Source organism: Neovison vison, chromosome 1 (genome assembly GCF_020171115.1).
Source record: "Neovison vison isolate M4711 chromosome 1, ASM_NN_V1, whole genome shotgun sequence".
In the NCBI taxonomy this organism is placed as follows: Eukaryota; Metazoa; Chordata; class Mammalia; order Carnivora; family Mustelidae; genus Neogale; species Neogale vison.
The window spans coordinates 257,799,887-257,822,500 of NC_058091.1; the positions used below are offsets into that span (position 1 = coordinate 257,799,887).

General features: G+C 41.9%; 1 protein-coding gene across 1 annotated transcript in view; it reads right to left on the bottom strand.

Annotated features, from left to right (window-relative positions):
* DOCK2 (dedicator of cytokinesis 2) overlaps window positions 1–20,023 on the bottom strand; it is a 424,170-nt gene extending 404,147 nt beyond the window's left edge. The window contains exon 1 of the mRNA XM_044229734.1: window positions 19,941–20,023. Coding sequence (XP_044085669.1) covers window positions 19,941–19,983 — 43 coding nt within the window. The 5' untranslated portion in view covers window positions 19,984–20,023. The remainder of the gene's footprint in view (window positions 1–19,940) is intronic.
* Window positions 20,024–22,614: the final 2,591 nt, after the last annotated feature.

Sequence of the window (22,614 nt, forward strand, 5' to 3'; positions counted from 1 at the left end):
TTGATCTGTCTGTAGGCTCCCTAAAGGACTAAAGCTATGAGCTTGCCCTTTCTTATTATTTATTATTTATGCTTTGCAGGACCAAGGGAAGAAGAAATGAATTGAGTCGATGGTGAGACTACCAGGAAGACTCAGGATTCCTCTCATTTAGTTCAATCCTCTTTCCACCCTGTTTGGTCACATGATTCATCAGCAGAAAGTCTCTATTTGTTTTGGAGACCACTGGGATTAGAGACAGAGCGCAACAGCATTTTCCTGGGCCTTTCCACATGTACTCTGCCTCCTTCCATCCAATCTCCACATAGCAGTGACAGCAATAGTCAGTGCAATGAGATTATAAACTCCTCTAACTAATACCTTTCAACCTTCCATCTGCTGCCATACATATAAACAAAAGATGGTCTAACCATACAATGGAGTATTCTTTAGTCAAAAAAAGGAACAAAGTACTGACAGTTGTTAAAATATGGATAAGTCTTGCATGTATAACACCCCCATATACCAAGGGATCTAGAATGCTATGTACAGATCTGGACACATGCTAAGAATGGATGGGTCACCAACTGTGGAAAGAACCAAGATGCTCTTCAATGGACGAATGGATAAGGAAGATGTGGTCCATATACACTATGGCATATTATGCCTCCATCAGAAAGGATGAGTACCCAACTTTTGTATCAACATGGATGTGACTGAAAGAGATTACGCTGAGTGAAATAAGTCAATTATCATATTGCTTTGCTTATTTGTGGAGCATAAGGAATAACATGGAGGATATGGGGAGATGGAGAGGAGAAGGGAGTTGGGGGAAATTGGAGGGGGAGATGAACCATGAGAGACTGTGGACTCTGAAAAACAATCTGAAGGGTTTGGAGGGGCAGAAGGTAAGAAGGTTGGGTGAGCCTGGTGGTGGGTATTATGGAGGGCATAAATTGCTTGGAGCACTGGGTATGGTGCATAAACAATGAATTCTGGAACACTGAAAAGAAATTAAGAAAAAAAAAGAAATCCTACATGTAGGTTTAAATATTTATATAATTTGTACTTTATTGAGAATAAAATGTTTGTATTTTAATACTAGAATATATGCAAAGATAAAATTAAGATAGACTTCCTTCAATTAAATATTTTAGTTTTTAATTAGTTTTTAAAAAAAGAAAATGAAGAAAAGAAAGAATCGATGGAAGAAGGTCCTAAACTGTCAACTCTGATTGGCCTTCAAGTTCCATGCTGGCAAGAAATGCCAGCTAAGGCAGAGTTGCAAGTTATCTGGCTATATGTTAAAGTTATGACCCTACCCACACATAGACCCCAGCTACAAACACCAGATTTTTTTTTTTCTTTAAACTCCAGGCATTTGGAGGTTTAAGTGACCAGTCTTCACAAAAATGCTTTAGAAAAGTCACTAAACAGACAAACTGCTACAGCCTATTTTAAGCAGCTACAGCCAGCTCTGGCAAGGAGAAAAATCTGACATCTGAGTTAGAACATTATAATATTCAAGATAACTAGCTTTCAACACAAAAATTATGAGGCTTATTAAAAAAAAAAAACAAGAAAGGACGGCCCATGTATAAGAGAACAAAAAGAAAATAATAAAGATTCCACACAGAAGGACAGACATTAGATTTATGAGGCAAAGACTTTAAATCAATTGTCTTAAATATGCTGAACTAGCTAAAGGAAACTATGGGCAAAGAACTAAACAAAACCAAAATATTAATGTCTCATAATACAGAGAATATCATTAAATAGATAGAAATGACAAACTAATAAAACAGAAATTCTGAAGTTAAAAAGTACAATAACAAATGTGAAAAAATGCCTTAGAGAGACTCAATAACAGACTTGAACAGACAGAAGAAAGAATCAATAACCTTGAAAGTAGGTCAGTTGAGATGAACCAGCCTACAAAACAAAAAGAAAAAAGAATAAAGAAAAATGAACAGGACCTAAGTGACCTGTGGGATTATCAAGTATACCAGCTTCACATAAGGAACTTTGAAAAAATAATGTTCAGAAAATTCCATTTGATGGAAGATATGAATTTACAAGCCCAAAAAGCTCAGTGAGATCCAAACAAAATAAACAAAGATATCCACACTGAGACATAATTACCAAACTGTCAAAAACCAAAGACAAAGAGAGAATCTTAAAAACAGCAAGAGAGAAGCAACTCATCATGTGCAAAGACTCCTCAATAAAATTAATAAATTATTTCTCTTCAGAAACTACAGAGGCAACAAATTGAGAATTTTAGAGGGGAGCAGGGTGGGGGGATGAGTTAGCCAGTGATGGGTATTAAGGAGGGCATGTATTGCATGGAGCACTGGGTGTTATACACAAACAATGAATCATGGAACACTACATCAAAAACTAATGATGTAATACATGCCCTCCTTAATACCCACCACTGGCTATTAAGGAGGACATGTATTGCATGGAGCACTGGGTGTGGTGCATAAACAATGAATTTTGGATCACTGAAAATAAATTAAAAAAAATGCTCCAGGAATAGACTTTAAAAAAAAGAAAAACTAATGATGTACTCTATGGTGAATAACATAACACACACACACAAAGGACATCACAGAGGCTAGAAGGCAGTGCTAAAAGTGCTAAAAGGAAAAAATAAAAACAAAAAACCTCAACCTAGCATTCTATTTCTCACAAATATCTTTCTAAAATGAAGAAGAAGTTAAGAGATAAACAGAAACAGAGGTCTTTCCAAACAGACAATTGGAAAGACACATGCATAAAACAATAATTATAAATCAAAATAATGGGTATATCATGTATAAAAATGTAATGTGTGACAATAACAACAAAAGAGGAGAAATAGATTTGTACAGAAGCAGAGATTTTGTATACTAGTGAAGCTAAGTTAGTATTAACTCAAAATATATTGTTATTATTATAAGATGTTAATTGTGAGCCCCAGATTAATCCCTAAGAAAATAACAACAAAAAAAAATTTTTTTTTCTTGAGAGAAAAGAAAAGGAATCAAATCAGCAAACTAGGAAAAAAATCAATCAAACATAAAAAAGGAAGTAATGAAGAATTGAAGAACAGAAAAACATTAAGATATACAGAAAACAAATAGCAAAATGTTAGCAGTAAATCCTTCTTTATGAGTATTTACATTAAATGTAAATGAATTAAACCATCCTGACAAAAGGCAGAGATTGACAGAAAGGATTATAAAACACCATTACCACTACCAACAAAAACCCACCATGATCCAAATATATGTTATCTACAAGAAACTCACTTTAGATCCAAAGACACAAGTTCAAAGTGAAAGAAAAAATGTTCCATGCACATGGTAACAAAAAGAACACTATAGTATATTAATATTAGACAAAACAGACTTTAAGTCAAAAGTTGTACAAGAGACAAAAAAGAACATTATATATTGGCAAAAAGGTCAGCACACCAAGAACATATAGCAATGATGAACATATGTTCCTAATAACACAGCACCAAAATGTATGAAGCAAACATTGACACAAGTAAAGGAGAACTAGGCACTTCCACAATAATAATCAGAGACTTCAATATCCCACTATCAATAATGGATAGAACAAGAAGGAATAAAATCAGTAAGAAAATAGAGGACCCAGGGGCACCTGGGTGTCTCGGTTGAGTGGCTGCCTTTCGCTCAAGTCATGATCCCAGGGTCCTGGGATCAAGCTCCACATCGGGCCCCCTGCTCAGTGTGGAGCCTCCTTCTCCCTCTCCTTCTGCCTGCCAGTCTGTCTACTTGTACTCTCTATCTCTCTGTCAAATAAATAAATAAATAATCTTTAAAAATTAAAAAAAAAAAAAGAAGAAAAGAAAATAGAGGTCCTGAACCACACTAAAAATAACCAGACGTAACAGACATATACAAAAGACTTCATCCTATAGCAGCAGAATGCACATTCAAGTGCATATAAAACATTCCCTAGGGGCGCCTGGGTGGCTCAGTGGATTAAGCCACTGCCTTCGGCTCAGGTCATGATCTCAGTGTCCTGGGATCGAGCCCCGCATCGGACCCTCTGCTCAGCAGGAGCCTGCTTCCCCCTCTGTCTCTGCCTGCCTCTCTGCCTACTTGTGATCTCTCTCTCTGTCAAATAAAATAAATTAAATCTTTAAAAAAAAAAAATTCCCTAGAACACCCCATATGTTAGGCCACAAAACATATCTCAATACATGAAAAACACTGAAACCATACAAAGTAACTTTTCCAACCACAGAGGAACAAAGCTAGAAACGAGTAACAGAAGTAAAACTGGAAAATTCACAATGTCGTATAAAGTAAACATACAGTTTGTTTGTTTGTTTGTTTGTTTTCTTAAGTAGGCTCCACATCCAGCATAGCTCAATGCAGCGCCCAAACTCATGACCCTGATCAAGACCAGGAGCTGAGATCAAGAGTCAGATGGTTATCTGACTAATCCACCTAGGCACCCTGTAAACAACATACTCTTAAGCAACAAGGGATCAAAGAAGAACTCACAAGGGAAAACAGAAAATATTTTGAGACAAATTAAAATGAAAACAACCTACCAAAACTTATGGATGAAAATGAAAGTAGTGATCATAGCATATCAGCGAAGGGGGGCTTTCAAGAAGAAATGAGATCAAAACTGTCCTCAAATATAAACAAGAAGTACTTATAATATTGCTTCATTGTGTCCCAGAGAAGCATATTCTCAGTTGCCCTTTCATGTTGTCTTTACAACTACTACATGAGGTAGCTATTACCCTGATTTTACAGATGAGCAAAATAAAGTTCAGAGGGTTTGAGTGGCTCACCCAAAATCTCCCGTTACCCTTTTGGTGGTAAGTCACAGAGCCAGGACTCAAACCCAGCCCTATGCCTTACACATTCTCTATACCATTGCCCCTCCCACCCTCCCCAAAACCTAGATGGCAGGTACTCAGATGTTCACCAGAGCCTGCTTCATTTTTCCATCTTGCCACATTCTCTAAGAGAAAAGGAGAAAGCTTACGGGCTATTTAGTCGAAACATCTATACAAATCAGCCCTTTCACCAAGAGAACAGCTAGTCTTTATAGGTATTCATAATAATGCAAAGTCTCCATCCTGAAAGGTGATAAATCTTGGGATCCAAGAATCTATCTGGAGTCAGAGAGATGTGGCTCCTAAGCCCAGTTCTACTCTTTGTTGGCTCTGGCCTCAAACCCAGGGCCATAGCATGTGATATACAGGCTCTGACTTGGACCAGGCCATGCAGGCAAGAAAGCATTGGAGGCTAGTACCCAACCTGTGACCTACTTGCAAGACCTGCACCTTCTCTGGGTAGGGGAGGGATGTTTTCTTGTACTCCAGACAAAATCACAGTAAGGGTCGGTGGAAACCTGCCTGAGCAGCAACTTCACCTCCCTGAGCCTCATTTTCCTTAACTGTAGAATGGAGGAGATGATAGTCCCTAATTTGTAGGGTCCTTCGGAAGCTCAGCTGAGGTTAAGACACAAAGGGCTTGACTGATGTCTGGCCATAGTAAGTCTTCAATAAATGGTAGTTATTTTTCTCTTTATCAGCATTATAAAAACTCCTAAGGCAAGTTGCTCAGAAGGACTCCTCAGAGCTCTTCTTTAGGTCACCTTTAAACCTGCCTCCCTGCAGCCGGCAACAAATGACACTGTTGGTCGACACTGAATAAAATTAATCCTTTGTTCAAAAGCAAACCTTGAGAAGGCCCTCAGGGGAATCAAGAATCTCTTTTCCTGAACAAACAGAGAACGTTTCTTCATTCCCTTTACACTTGGCCTGATTTCAAACCCAATCCCCACACAGGCTGCTGACATTTGGACACATTCCAGCTTGCTTGTGTCCTGACCTAGACTCTCCACTCCCTCCTCCCTCCAACCCCAGAAGTCTGGCTAAGAACATGCCTGTCACAAGGCTGGGCAGGGCCAAGGAGGCAGCTGAGGTTTCTAACAGAAGAAAACCATCGATAATATGAGTTGGCCTCCGAAGCACTAGCAAACTAGGTCTGTCCATCAGATAATTTGTTAAGGTGGGGAAAGACTGTGACTTGTTCCTTGTCTCCTCCCCATCTTTACTTAGAAATCTCTTCCTTGTTCCACCCAGCTCTTTCAGGTAAGAAAGTTCCAATCAATCAACTTAAGAAGATGTCTTAGGCAGATCTTGAAACCTGGTATTCAACATGAAGGTCTATATTAATTCCAAAGATTCACACTTTATGAAAATGAAAGTTACTGATGTCACTGTTTAATTCATAAATGTATTTCTGCCTTTGCATAAGGGCCTCTGTTCTTAAGGCTCCATTTGGGGAAAAGCAGACATTACTGACAAAGGAAGTGGCTTTGCATACCAGTACCCAATTCTGTTACGTTTTCTAAATGACTAATAGGAAACTTTGAGCCAGCATGCCACTGTTTGCTAAAGTTCGATTACTTATCTATGATCCTCATTTGAGTTATTTCTGACCAGTGTAAAACAGATCACCTTCTTCCCTACTCCCTGTAGGCTTAACCACTGTCAACTTCTAAATGAGGGATGAAAGGGGCAGAAAAACATAAGAAGATATAGGATAAAAAATAAGAAAAAAAAATCACTGAAATCATATCCTGATCCACCCTGCTCATGCTTGCCCAAGGAAGACAGACAGGTTACTGATGGCAGGATTCCCAAAAACAACCATTCTAGCTTTCCCTTTCATATCAGGTCTCCAGAAACTGGAGAATATTGACACATCCTCGTGAAGGATTTGACCTCTCCCTCTATCAAAATACTATACTCAGGAATGAAGGCAGCAATTGGTTACCTATAAGCCCACTCAGACCAAAATATTTATAGCTGAAAACCAAAGGGAGCTCATTAAACCCAATGAGGACACTCATGTTGGAAATCTGGGTTGGCAAGCCAGTGGAAGCAGCTACTTTGAGACAGGGGAAACTTCCAACAACCCTAGAAATAGAATCCACTGATTAGCCACTAATTCTATGTAAACATATTGCGATATACTGCTCATCAGGAACCCAAATTGAGAGAAATAAGAAAAAAGTAAACACACTATTATAGCACACAATTCACAGAAGCAATTACGGTGGGGTCTCTGTAGCTTGTGCAATGTTAGAAGAGAAGTACAATGTTTCACTTGAACTTGTGAAGAAACGGAGACAGGAGGAGGGTAATCTTATCCACCTCATAACTTAGTTACATAGATCAATTGATAGATCAATCCAGAAGTCTACCTTCTAAGTACTGTATACACTGCTTGCCTCTCCCCCCAAAATGGTAAACACTTATTGGGTATATATTAGGTACCAGGCATATATGATTTCAAGAGACATTCGTTTGCACATCTACTGTGTGCTAGTTACTATTCTGGATACTGGAGTGGCAGTGAGAGATAAGACAGATAAAATCTCTAGCATTCTATGAGTATCACCTCCTTTCATCTTCACAGTACTCCTCCAAGGTAATACCCTCATGTAACATATGAGAAGCTCAAAGAGAGATTAAGAAACTTGCCCAAGACCACATGGCTAGAAAGTGGTAAAAAGTGGATTCAAGCCCAGATCAGAGTCCAAAGTCCCTGCTTCCCTTACCAGCTCATTTCTGATGTTATAATTTATTGTGTGTTTGTGTGTATGTATGTATGTATGTAGGTAGGTATGTGTGTGTGTATTGAATATATACTCAGTATACATATATATGGTATGTACACATATACTATACCTGTTCATTTTCTTTTCTAGTGTTTCTAGTTTCTTTTCTAGTGTCAGTGAGGGTGAAGACAGTTTGCCTTGTTGACCACTGAATTTCCAGGGCTGAGAACAGCACCAGGCCCACAGTGGAAGTTCAATCAATATTTACTGAGCTTTAATAAGTACTTGTTATACTGGAGAAATGTGAAGATGAAGGATAAAATATGCCCCTTCTTCTGGCTAAATGCTTTCTTGGATTTCTTGAGGTTACATCAGGAGATGTTGACACAGCTGGGCTGTCAATTTTGATGGTAGCCATCAGGTGCCCTGTGATCTTTAGGATGGATTCATACCTCATCTGGGGCCCTGCTCTTTGCTGACATGTTTGAAAACAAAAGCTTCAGCAAATAGCAAGTGTTAATAGAGTATGGACAAGTTGATGCATCTGAGAAACAAAAATAATGGAGAAAAATAATGCAATTGCCTGAAGCTCACTTCTCTAGTCCCTGAACTGGGCTTTGGAGGGTCTCTCCTCTAGGTGGGGAACTAAACTAGCTTTCAATTTGAGTGAAAGGCACTCACTGAAAACGCATAGTTTACCTGAACTCTGTGGGCAAGGTGTTGACAGGCTTAGCATCAAGGCAACATCCTGATGTTGCATCAGGGAGGACAACAGGGATGACCCAGCAGAAGCTTCCAGCAGTAAGGCCGGAGCTCACATCCACTGCAAGTCAGTAGTGAATAAGGTGGGAGAATCACAACTGAGGTAACTAAGGAAGAGATGCTCCTCCGCAAACCAGGAGAGGACAGAGGAATTACAACCTCTACTGAGCCCTTTCTATGCACGAGACACTATTCCAAGGGCTTTATCCACCTACGTCATCCTCACCATAATTCTTGGGTACAATTACTGTCACCTCTGTTTTACAGATGAGGAAACTGAGGTAGTGTAAGATTCAGTGAATAGTCCAGGGTGACTTAGCTAGGAAGGAGCCAAACTGCATACAACTGTACTGTTTTTAGTGAATAAAAGTGACATGTCAGCCAATAAGAGAAAGTTGGAATTGCCATGAGTTCCCTAAAACAGTGATTCTCAACTAAGAACAGTTTTGCCCTCAATGAATATTTACCAATGTCTGGAGACATTTTCAGTTGTCACAATCTGGAAGGGGTGTGTGGGGCGGGTCGGGGTGGAAAGTGAAGGAGCTCCTGGCATCTTGCCGGTAGAGGTCAGTGATGCAGCTAAACATCCTACAATGCACAGAACAGCCCCATAACAAAGAAGTATCTGGTCTCAAATGTCAACAGTGTCAAAGTTGATAACTACTGCTCTAAAATATCATGGTGGCATTCACTCTTTCCTTTTCAGTGCTGCTATAAGCGCACACATAGGCGCTCACACACATGTTCCCTTATGTTCATGCATTCACGTGCCAGAGTTGGAAGAGTGGCTTTATGATGAAATCAAGGGCTGATTTCTTTAGCCCCTCACCTCCATTACAGGGAATATCTGGCATTCTGCTGGATCCTGCATGTTAGAAAAGTGAAGTGAGAAGGGGTACTTCCTGCTGTCCTGGAGCTTTTGTGAAATCTAGCTGAACCCGCAAGATACAAGAAACATCTTAAAAATAAAGGGCTCAGGGGCACCTGGGTGGCTCAGTGGGTTAAGCCGCTGCCTTCGGCTCAGGTCATGATCTCAGGGTCCTGGGATCGAGTCCCACATCAGGCTCTCTGCTCAGCAGGGAGCCTGCTTCCCTTCCTCTCTCTCTGCCTGCCTCTCTGCCTACTTGTGATCTCTCTCAGTCAAATAAATAAATAAAATCTTTTTAAAAAGATCAGCAATTATAATTGGGGTATCAGCAATTATAATTTGAAAAAATAAAAATAAAAATAAAGGGCTCAGCTGTGGGCCATAGCAGCTGTGGACTCTCTGAGGAGAGTGATCAAGAGGGGCTCCATAAAGGAAGTGAGACTGGAAAGAGTCAGGGTACAAGGGGAAGAAATGGAGTGAGAGCCCCTGAAGAAGTGGGTGGAGGAAAAAGTGGTAAGGGCAGGGAGGAGGAAGGGGAAATTAGCTTGATGTAGACACAGTCCCAGTAAGGGACAACTGGACCATGTGAATAGAGTCCCAGTGTAAAAACTGTGGCATTGTGACTGCGGCCAGTTACAGGGGTCCAGATATTTGAGGAAGGATTCAAAAATATCCCAGTTATTTCTGTGCTGTTCTCATAGGACCCAGTCTCCTCACAGGGAAAGGTTATGGTTGAAGACATGAAATCAAGATAGGACAACTCAGCCCATCTGAATCTTATGAGGCCACCAGAAAGTGAAAAACCTCCAACCCCGTCACCTTCCTATCCCCATCCTCCACCAACTCATTCATCTACCCACTTATCCAGCCCACTCAACCATCCACCCTCCCTTCCATCCATCCACCCACCCACACATCCATCCATCCAATCAACAATTACTAATTGAGCACCTGCTGCATGCGGGAGAAGAACAAGAGACGTTGTCTTGCCATAATGGAGTTTACATTATATGAAAGACCCAAATAATTCAAACATGAGTCTGCAATGAAATATGACAAGGGTGATGGCAGAACTATGGTAACATGAAACAAAAGGTGTACCCATGCCCAACCTGTGAAATGGGGACATTAGTACTAATAATGGTGTTGTTTGCTGCTTCATGCAAAAAGAAGAAAGAGAGATTACTACTTGCTTGTAAGCTTCCTGAGTGGAAAGACTATGTGTATGTAAGGACCAGCTCAGGACTATCACTTAGCACAGGCTTACTGAATTTAATTGGTATGAACAGATTTTAAAAATAGTTTTCTTGGGATGCCTGGGTGGCTCAGTGCGTTAAGTCTCTGCCTTGGCTCAGGTCATGATTTCAGGGTCCTGGGATTGAGCCCCGCATCGGGCTCTCTGCTCAGCAGGGAGCCTGCTTCCCTCTCTCTCTGCCTCCCTCTCTGCCTACTTGTGATCTCTGTCTGTCAAATAAATAAATCAAAAAAAAATTTTTTAAATAGTTTTCTTGGAGAGCCTAGATGGCTCAGTTGGTTGAGTCCACCTCTTGATTTCAGCTCAGGTTGTAATTTTAGGGTCGTGAGGTTGAGCTCCACGTTGGACTCTGCACTCAGTAAAGAGTCTGCTAAGATTCTTGCCCTCTCCCCCTGTCCCTCCCCTACTTGTACACACACACTTTCTCTCAAATAAATAACTAAATCTTTTTTTAAAAAAATGGTTTTCTTGGGATGCCTGGGTGACTTGCTCTGTTAAGCATCTGCCTTCAGTTCAGGTCATGATCCTAGGGACATGGGATGGAGCCCCATGTAAGGCTTTCCATTTACCGGGGAACCTGCTTCTTCCTCTCTCTCTACTCCTCCCCCTGGTTTGTGCTATCTTTCACTATTTTGCTCTCTCAAATAAATAAATAAAATCTTTAAAAAAACAGTTTTCTTGTACTTCACAGCTCCCAAAACCAACATTTTACATCTTGGGCAGAATGCCTTAGTTGTGTCTATTGTATTTGTTTACTAAATAATTACTGAGTACATTTATCAGGCCCTTACTTAACTCACATCCATGAATAGGCCTTGATGAAATTGAAATGCAAAACTGCACATGTGTAAATTTGTAAGACAGTTTATAGCTTCCACTGGATTCCCAAGTTGTCCCAGTTTACAATAATGCTTAATTTCTCTAATGTTCTTCTCCTAGTGCCTTAAGGCTGGTGGACTCAAACTTGACCCCAAAACACAGCCCTGCACTCAGACAATGTGCTGTCCAGTGGGAGAGATGACATGTGGTTACATAACTAAAAGACAAGGTGCAAAACCAGTCTCCGATGAAACAGAAGAGGTACCTCCAGGATTGAATTGTAAGAAAACTGTCTGACAAACCATAAGAGACTCTTAATCTCACAAAACAAACTGAGGGTTGCTGGAAGGGAGGAGCATGGGAGGGATGGGGTGGCTGGTTGATGGACATTGGGGAAGGTATGTGCTATGGTGAATGCTGTGAATTGTGTAAGACTGATGATTCACAGACCCATACCCCTGAAGCAAATAATACATTACATGTCAATAAAAAAATAAATAAGAAAAGAAAACTCTCTGAAAATTGTTGTATTTCAGTGAGACCTGGAAGGTCTTGGCTCCCCAATTTCCTCATATGTGGAAGGATGATAAAAGTACACACCTGTCAGTGTGCTTAAACATGGTACCACAAGTGCTCTGCAAATGTACCATGCTGGGAAAAAGTGAGGCAATATATTATTTATGACAATGCAGATGAGAACTCAAATCAAGTATTTAATGAAGTCCCGTATGCAATTCTGTATTTCCAGCTGCTCACACCAAAAACCTTGGAGTCGCTCCTGATTCCTCTCTTTCTCTCATACCCAATTCTAATCCATGAAGAAAATCCCATTTGTTCCACCAACAACACACACATTCAGAATCGAAGCGCATCTCTCCTCCTCCACTGCTGTCTCCCTGGTGTGGGCCACCACCATCTCCTGCCAGGGCCATTATAGTAGTTGTCTAACTGGCCTCCTTGCTTCCACATTTAATTACCCTCTATCCATCATAAAAGAGAACAATCTTTTAAAACAAGATAGAAGATTCTGCCATTTTGCTGAAAACCCTAAAATGCCCCTCCCCCTCCCATTTAGAGTCAAAGCTCTGGTCATTTTGTGTACCAGACACTATGCACTACAACCTCCTCTCAGACAATTCATGTCCTACACTTCTACCCTTTTGCTTACTCTCTCCAGCAGTCACAAAGACTCCCACACATTAGAGAGGCTTCCTTTTCAGGACCTTTGCATTGGCTGTTTATTCTATCCAGAACATTTCTTTTCTGATACAACCCCAAACTGCCACCACCAGTAAGGCAAGCAGCACAATCCTACTTCCCCAGGCAAATCCTCTGGGTTTAGCTGGCACAATACATGTCCTTTTGCTGCAGCCCAACATGCTGATCATGGTGTCTCAGGCCTGGAACTGTCACTACTCAATCCAGTCCAACAAATGCCTGCTCAGCGTCTGCTCTGTTCAGAATTTGTGTTAGATCCTGGGCCATTTATGCAAGTCACAGTGTCCACCTAGGTCTCCTTCTATTATCCTAGTGTAGGCTTGGACCCAAGGGCTTGCATGTTGTCAGAGGACCTCTAACTGTCCTGAAGTAATGTCTAGAGAGGGACCGTTATCAGTCCTATCCTCTTCTAGCCCCAGCTACTGCGACTGTAATTTTAAACCAATGCAGAGGCTGACAGTGACCTAGTGAGGTCACAGGGGCAAGGGACGACTTTCTCCAAGGAGAACTAAAGACCAAATAAGACCTAAGCCTGAACTCAGCCTGAACTCACATGAATTAAATGAAGTAGGAAGAAAGGAGAAAGTGCCTATTAAAGGGAACATTTATAGTGTCTACTCCTTTGGAGTCAGATGGTGATAGCATTATTGTTTCCCATTCATAGAACACTTGCTGCAGAACACAGACTGTGGCACCCATGTGTAATGGACTACTAAATTAAAGGTTTGTAAACTTTAAAAACAAGCAGACATCAGTCCAAAGGTCCAGAAATTAGAATATTCTAGTGACTACATTGTCTGCCTCAACATACAGCAGCAATAGAAGGATGCTGATCTTGGGAAAAAAAAGAGCTTAGTAAACACAGTCTGTTAGGGCTCATTCAAATACAAACATTAAGGTTGGGAACAAGATGGCCACTAACTGTAAGGATCTTGTAAGCCTAGGGATTAGGACAAATCTCCTTATGTGGACTCAAAGAGCCAGCCCAGCAGCCACTTCTAAACAATGCCAAATTACTGAAGCATTAGAAAGTGGGAGGCCAGGCAGTTAAGAATTAGTAGGATGGAATCAGGTTTCCAGTAGTGTTTGTTTGTTTCACCAGACTAATTTCTGGAGACCTGTCAAAAGATATAGTTGACCTCCATAGCAAAGATACATGTACTAAGATCCCTCCAAGTGTTTCCTTTGGAATTCTTCCCCCATTGCTCCTCAGAGGCCTTCCCAGACCATCTAATTTAAGAGCCCTCCCTCTAATATTCTCAATCATGGAACAAATTTTTATTACAATGGCACATCTCATAACATAATTATATGCTTACTGATTCATCTACAAAGTCCTTTTATGTCTTCCCCATTAGACTATCAGCTCCAACAGTGTGGGAATCATATTGGCCTAATTCCAGTAATTTTAGTGTCTAGCATAGTGCCTGACACATAGAAAATGCCCAAGAAATATTTAACAAATAAAGGAAGAATGAATGAGTAAATGAAGTAAATGAGTCAACAAGTTAGTAAGTGAACAATGCTCTCTCTCCTTCCTCCTTGATTATTACCTCAGGCTATAAAAGCAATATAACTGCCCCCTCTGTAGTAGAGGTCTTCCCTGAGTGTATTTCAGATGCATGTTTTACTCGTGCTTCCTACTCAAAGGATCCATCCCCACCCATGGCTCCTGCTAGATGAGTAGCAAGCCACATGTTCCCAAGCCATAACCACAGTGTATTGGACCAGTCAGGAGCAGCCCCTTGATCAGAGTGGAACTCACTCCTACGTCGGCAATGGCCTCTGATCTAAGTGGACTTTCTTGAAAATGTGAGTCAGTCCATTCAGACCTCTCTCTCAGAACTTTGAATAAATAAATGCAGAGAGAAGAAGATTTGGTGGATGCTTGAACTGCAAAGTCATGCAGAGTTGGGGTGGGCGGCACGCTGGGATCACCATGGGACCATGGTGTTATCAGAATATCAAAGTTATAAAGGAGTGATGGAATTAGAAGGAGTTGGTAAGGAGAGCAAGGAGAACAACACTGATGTGTTAAGAGAAGCTGGGTTGCCATGAGAAGGAAGGCAGGGCCACCTTTATTCAGGCCCTTCTGAAATAGTTGTATAAACGGCTTTCAATAAGCCTGAAAGTCATTTCAAGAATGTTCCAGTTATAGGAGTAAAATTTGCACACAAAAGATTTTAGGCACTTTTTAACATTCTCACTGGTGGGAATTTTAACTTTTAGGATTTTTTGGAATCTTTTTATTATAAGATTTCAATGCTTCACAATTTCAATGCTTCTTTTAGTCAGAAATGATTCAGGGTTATTTGAGAGAAAAAAAAAACCCATAGTTTTATACAACTTTATTCAGGAAGCCTTTCAGGTTTCCTGGATTTCTGTTTGATTTCACCTGATCCTTAAAATACACCACTCGCCTCTTCACACACACATATGCAACACACACCTTTTAACTGAACCATTTTGAAAGGACTTTTTTTTTTCACTTCAGTAAAAGTTTGTGCTGCAAGAGACTCAAGTGTCCATGACCCACTCCAGATCTGTCCATTTTGGGGCAGACCAGTTCTGTCCAGGGTCCTGCACTACAACAGCACCACCTGCATTCCTCAACATGGAGTGGTCTCAGTTTCATCTTCATTCCCCAGTCAACGTGTGGAAAAGACACTTCCTCTACTTTTGCAGAGACTAGTATGGTTTGCATTGTACCCCTCGCACAAAGGAAGTGTTAGAGTCCTAAGCCCTAGTACATCAGTGTGAGATCTTATTTGGGGATGCAATTTTTACAGATGTAACCAAGTGAAAATGATGTCATCAGGGTGGGACCTAAACCAAGAAGACTGATGTCCTTATTTAAAAGGGAAAATTTGGAGAAAGACTTATACACAGGAAGAACACCTTGTGAAGATGGAAGTAAAGAATGCTTTGAGGGTCTATAAGCCAAGGTACACCAAAGATTGCCAGAAACCCACCAAAAGCTAGGGAGGGTCACAGAACAGATTCTCCCTCACAGCTCTTAGAAAGAACCACCAGTACTCCCCATACACAGTTACACATAGGTACACAATCCTAAGCAGAGACAACCTGCATGGAGAAGAAGTTTCTCAACATCACTGAAGCTCCCATACAAATCCTTCCTGGCAGGCTCAGCTTCAGGGTAACTGAATATCCTCACTCTGTCTCAGAAGCCTGGCCTTGAAGCTTTCTTGTACAGCTCTTAAATATCATACCATAGACCATGGGTCATCCATTAGGGACTCAACTATTGCCCCCACCTAGGGCCTAAATTTCATATGTCAAAATCCCAATCCTCAGTATCTCAGAATATAAACATATTTGGAGATCAGGTGTTTAGTGTGATTAAATTAAATGAATCTGTTAGGGTGAGGCCCAAATCCAATATGACTGGCATCCTTATAAAGGGAAGAGACACCAGGAATGAGCATGCACAGAGATGACCCTGTGAGGACAAAGCAATGAGAAGGCAGCTGTCTGTAAACCAAGGCCTCAGAATGAAACCAACTTACTGGTACCTTGGTCTTAGGCTTCCAGACTCCAGAACTACACAAAAATAAATTCCTATTGTTTAGGCCACACAGCCTGTGGCACTTTCTTATGGCAATCCTAAGCAAACTAATACATCATCCCAAGTATCCTTCTTCCCCTCCTTCCTTAGGAATGGCACTCCTAATTTTCAGCTGGGTGCATGGCCAGCTACCTACCCTTGCTAGGTTCCCTCATGTGATTAGGTTTTAGCCAACAAGATACAAGAGGAAGTGTTAAGATGACCTTCAGGAAAGTGTCCTTAAAGAGAAAGGTCATGCCCTTCTTGTTCCCTTCATCCCTCTTGCTGGTTGGAGGAGGGATCTGACAGCTGGAGACTGAGCAATCAGCTCAGTTCAGGAGGCAGAAGCCTCATGCCAAGGAAGCAGTGCAGGAGACAATGAATTGTTCTACCACCTTTTCATGGACCATTTCTGGGCTTTCTGTTTGAGAGAGAAATAAGCTTCTAGTTTGGTTAAGCCACTGTTTTGGAGGTATTCCATCACTCATCACACTTATTCCTAACTGTCACTGTAACTTATTCTTCCTACCTCCTCCTTTCCTGTTCTCCCTTCTCACCTCCAAGGTGGAAACTCTCATCATTGAGACTCAGAGGATTAAGATAGTAAAGGCCAAAGGTAATGTTAGCTGTAAGTGGACTCTTGCAGGGCTAACTAATCAGGCAGTCTGGAGACAGGAAGATTTTACCTACTTCTGTTCTTGTACCTCTGTGTTCAATCCCTGCCCTTCTTATAATTAATTATATTAAATTCTTATAGGTGACATGCCCGCTCTAAAATTCCCCTGTGCACTGAATTAAGTCCAAGCTTACAAGGTTGGCACTCAAAGCCCTTCACAATCTGGGTGTACTCTACGTCGCCAAAGTTTTGTATTGTTTTGTTTTCATTACAGACATCTACTAAAACCAAAGCAGAATATTTATTGTTTGACCCAAATGCCACATACATTCCAACATCCTAAATTTTTCTATGATGTCCCCCTCTCCTGGATTCTCTCCTTGTGTGGTACGAAAGACCTGGGATCTGAAGATAATTGAATCTAAGACCAAGCCCAAGTACTTCTAAATTATGTGAACTCTGGGTCTTGGTTTCTTCATCTGTAAAATGAAAATAATGCCTTATAGAGATATTCTGGAGTCAAAGATGTTGCATGATAATGGGTCTTATAAACCACAAAACACTACACTCTTTGAAGGCACAAGTGTCCTGAATCTTGTATTCGGGGGCATTGTCCTGTGTTTCATTTAGCTCTGCAACTATTAGGTAACCTCTGGACCTTAGTCACTAACTTTCATTGAGTCAACCACATTACTAAGTGCTTTTCATGCATTACTCCATTCAATCCTTACAACAGTCTCACAAGATGCACATTATCCTTATTACCCCCACTTTATTGATGAGGAAACAGGCCCAGGTTTGAAATCATTTCTGACTTCACAACCCAAGCTTCCAACCTTACAAATATCTCCTCGAAGGCAGTCTGTGCCTATTCTTACTTCATAGTCATGCTGTTTTGCCCCACTTCTGGAACTCTCTGTAATTCTAATGGATCACATGTTAATATTTCATTAAGGAAGGAAAAATAATCTGACAAGGTACATATATGAAGGTCACCTGGGGCTGCCCACAAGATAAGAAGATGACAAAGAAGCCAGTGATTCTGGTGAAGAAGCGGTCTCGTGTAAAGCCAGCCCATGAGACAAACAGACATAAGCATTCCTTGAGAATTAAGCCAGAAGAAGACTGGCTAATGCCACCAGCAGTGATGAGGAAACCAAATAGGAAAGCAAAGCACAGGTTCTCCTTGTGTGTTTAGGCCTGGCTGGGACTCTGAAGATATCCCAAGAATCCCCTAATCCTTTATATGTTTCTCTCTTCTTCCAAGCCCCCATATTCATTATCTCAAATGCTTTTCATAAAAGAACACTTTAAAAGAGAAAAATTTAAGACCTAGATTTACATTGAGAAGACCAGATGACAGACCTGTCTGCAAATACTGATGGTGCCAGAGCTAAAGGCCAGCTCCTTACTGTTAGGTCCCTGTTCTTTCTGTCCCATGAATCCAGTCCCCCATATCATCATAACCTAATCTTTGCCTTTCCATCTACCCAGGGCCTGACAAAGAGTCCAGCATTCAGATGCAGAGAAAAGAGACTCCCTTTGAGAAGCAGACACCTTCCAAGTGCTCTCTGGATCCCTAGACGGTCATCAACCTTCTGACCCCCCATGAAATAGAATTTTCACAAGTAGGCATGAAAAATGTCAGCTATACCATCATCAAGAAGACTCCAGGCCTATTGTCTAACAGAGTTTCCAATCCCTGACCACCTAAATAGGATTTCCTTTGCTAGGGAGAATAGGAACCCTACTCCATCTTGTAACTCTGTCCCATCCTGTGATGTCGTGTCCTCAACTAAACCCCCAAGCAAAGGGCAAAGTCTAAGAATAATAACTGATAACATCTAGTGAGTGAGGATTGCTTTGTGTAATTGTCATTCTAAGCACTTTATGTGGATGAATTCCTTTACGTCTATAACAACCCTGGGAAGCAGGTGCTATTATTATCCCCATTATACAGATAAGGAAACTGAGCCCTAGAGAGAATAAGTATCTTGTCTAGGTCACAGGGCTGGAAAGTATTAGAAACTATAATCCAAGAACAGGCAGTTTGTCACCAGAGTCCAAGATCTTCACACCATAGCACAGGGCCTTTACAGCAGGAATGCACTATAGCCCCTCAGATAAAGGGTAGAACTCTTCCCCCCATTTGCTGCTCTACTTACCCTGAACCAATACTGTCTCCTGTCTGCCAACCAGCCTCCCTCAACACTGGCTTCAGCACAAATCTGTTCATGTATCTTCTCTGTTCAGAACCCCTACTGCCTAGAGCTGAGCAGGTGAAGAGATAAATGTTGAACTCTCTGGGGCAGTGTTTCTCCAACAGCAGCCTTGGGACTTCTTGTATCTATCTAATCTCTCTCTCCCTCACTCTCTCTCTGTCTCACTGACTTGGGGCTTGGGTCCTCTAACCTCTTATTCAATGCTCATCTTTGAGGGTGGCGTCTTGTATCTGCCTATGTAGGAAATCATACAGTGGTTTTCAAATTTACACTTGTGTTTGAAAACCACAGTGAGTTTACAGAGGCTGCACCACGGGTGCCACTTAGTAGAAAGAGTCCCAGTACCTGAAGTCTCCCTTCCCCCAGCCACCACTTCCGCCCTGAGCTTGAGGCAGAGGCTTCTGGGAGCTTAGATGGCTGAAGCTGATGAAGCGGGCTTCTTGGATATCCCCAGATAACCCAGCAGGAGCCTTTCTCCCCAGAGCTTCTCAAGGGCTGAGTGAAGGACCCTGTCTTCCAACCCCACTCCCTAAACCTGTACAGCCCTCTGGACGCTCCACCAAATCAGAGATCATCTGACCCAGAAGAAACAGGCAGGAGAAGCAGGCAGATAGGTGTCACTTTGGACAGGGGTGGAGGAAGGCATGCTGAGCCAGGCAAGAGGAGAGGGCAGATGTTCCTTCTCTGAGGTCATCTCTCTATGTGGGGCAATGAAGTCTACCCCCTGAAACACTGGGACTGGGGCACACAAAGCCACCCTGAACTGGACCCCATGTAGGGGTTGCAGAAACATTGTGGAGAGACAACAGTCTGTGTCCCATGGGCAAAGTCGACTGTGCAGGGTGCCCATGTTCCTCTCCCCCTGCCTCCTCTTCTCCACTCAGCTGGCCCTGAAGCAAGCTGAGGAAGTCACTGAGCCCGGGACGCTGGGTCAGCCCTCCCTGCCTGTTCCCACACGGCTGGCTGCCGCAGCATCTTCCAGCACACGGTTCTCAGGCCACCTGCCTTCCCCTCATGCCCAGACCTACCCACGCCGTGTCGCTCCTTGTCAGTTTTACGCCAGGGGGCCATGGCTGGGCCACTGGAGCTGCGGGTGCCTCACGTCGTCCTGTGGGGAAGCAGCCAGGGGGTGGCTAGGCGCTCCGCCGGGCCCCACTTCCTTCCTCTTTTCAAACTCCCTCTCAGGGCCCGCCCTCCTCTCCCCAGGGCGCTCTGCACCTCCTCCACCAGGCCCACTCGGCTGGGGCACATTAGAAACCTAGTGACTAGAAAGCCAGGAGACCCCAGCAAAGCTTGGGGGCCATCACCAGCTTGATCTCCCCCAGGCCAGTGTGGAGAGACCAGGTAGGTACTAAGCGCCACCCAGGCCACCACCACAAGTGCAGGAAGTTGCCAGATAACAGCCTGGTGACTGAACAGAACTCCCTCCCAAGGCTCCCTAGCATGAGCTTTGATATCTTATGTGAATGTAAATCCATACTTATTTATTTATTTATTTATTTATACTTATTTATAAATCCATATTTATCGGCCATGACAGTAGAGTAGGACAAACTATCTTTTTTTTTGTAAGATTTGGTTTTCTCATCTGTAAAATGGGATACTAGTATGTACTTCATATGATTATTGTGAGGATTAGAAGAGATTATGGACACAGCAGGTGACACAAAGCAGTTTAATATACATGTACAAAGGATGTGATTTGTGGTTTTTATACTATTGGTGTCACAGACCCATTTGAAAACCTGGTAAAAGCCCAGAAAGTACTTCTGAAAGTACACAAGCATGGGATTTACCAACAGTGCCAGGAGGTAAGGGTGTTCTGAGAGCCCGCAACAGCGCCCCCGGGGAAGAGTCCTAGGGTTTGACTAATGAAGGCATTTCTCAGAAAAATCTCATTTTTGCTCTGGAAACAGATGCTATCGGGGAAAAAAAAAAATGTCTCTTTGACTCACAGTGATAAGACTGAATTGAAGTCTTCCTGAATTTTCTTTATTCATAACTCTCACTACCTCTTTCTACCTTATAGTAGAGAATCAACAAGATAGATTAGGCAATGTCACAGCTGATGGACAGCTATGGCAAAACATTAACTTCATATTATCTAAAGTTATTTCCTTTTCTGTTTCCTAACAGTACAAATAAGGTAGTACCTATTGTAGTGAGCAGTTGAATCAGTCAGGATTCCCCTGAAAAGGCAGAACCAGTAGGAAAGGTATGGATACATGAAGAAATATATTTCCAGAAACTGGCTTATGTGAATGTGGGACTGAGTAGGAACATCCCAAATCCACAAGGCAGGCCATCAGGAAATGCAGTCTAGACATTCTTAGGAGGAGCTGAAGCTGCTGTCCACATAGTTTGAATTTCTTCTTTTTCAAAGAAGGTTCATTTAAGGCCTTTCAACTGATTGGATCAGACCTACTCAGACTATTGAATCTCCTTCACTTAAAGTTAGCTGATTGTTGATGCTAATTACATCTACAAAATGCATCCACGGCAACACCAAGATTGGTGCTTTATTGAATAATTAAGTCTGTAGTCTCAACAAATCAACTCATAAAACTAATGATCTTAGCAGTATTACAAATATGATTATACATCATCATTGGTGAATTTCTTCTGTAAATGATAAGCTAGTAAATATTTCAGTCTTTGCAGGCCAACAGGCAAAATCAAGGATATTATGTTGATACTTACATAAAAAGATACAAAATATCTATCTTACATAAAAAGATAGATACATTAAAAAAGAGAGATAGAAAAATTTTTATTAATAAAATGCAAAATTTGATATTGATAATTGAGTATATTATTTTGTGATTAGGTCTAGTAATGAGAAAAATAAATTTTGGGGGGTAAGAAGCAAGATGGCAGAGGAATAAGAGACCTAAATTTTGTCTGGTTCCAGGAATTCAGCCAGATAGTTATCTAACCATTCTGAACACATACAAACTCAACAGGAGATAGAAGAGAAGAAGAGCAGCAATTCTAGGAACAGAAAAGAGACAACTTTCTGGAAGGTAGGACATGTGAAGAAGTGAATCTGAGGTGACCTATAGGAAGACAGACTATGGGGGGAGGAGCCAACTCCCAGCAGGTGATAGAGCAGCAGAGCACAACATCAGAACATTTAGAAGTCTGCTCCACTGAGGGATGTTGCTCCAGAGGCTAAGTGGGGGGTGGAGCCCTTGTGGGGACAGTGTGGTCTCCGGACCCATGGGGTCACAAAAAGACTAAGGGTGTCTGAGTGCTGCAGAGTGCCCAGGTATCAGAGTGGTAAAGCCAGCTGCAGAGACAGCTGAGAAGTGGGGTCTCAGCTCAGAGTTACCTTAAACCATGATCCAAGGCAGAGTCAGGCCACTGCTCTTTGAACAGGGACCCCCCCCAAATGGCACATCCAAAGAGACTCCCTTCTTTTTAGGTGCAGGAGCATGCAGCAGGAATCTGCTGGGTTTGGGGACTCCAAACAGGACTGTGTGTCAGAGATAGAAATGTTCGGTCATAGATGGGGTGAGCATGGAGTACGGTGGAGACCAGGGAGATGGGAGGAATTGACTGCTTTTCTCTGAGGGCACTGAGGAATGGGCCCCTGAGCTCTTGGCTGCTCCAGGCCAAAGATTGGGAGGCTGCCATTTTCATTCCTGTCCTCCAAAGCTGTACGGGAAGCATTTAGGGAACAAAAGCTCGTGAGAGCAAACC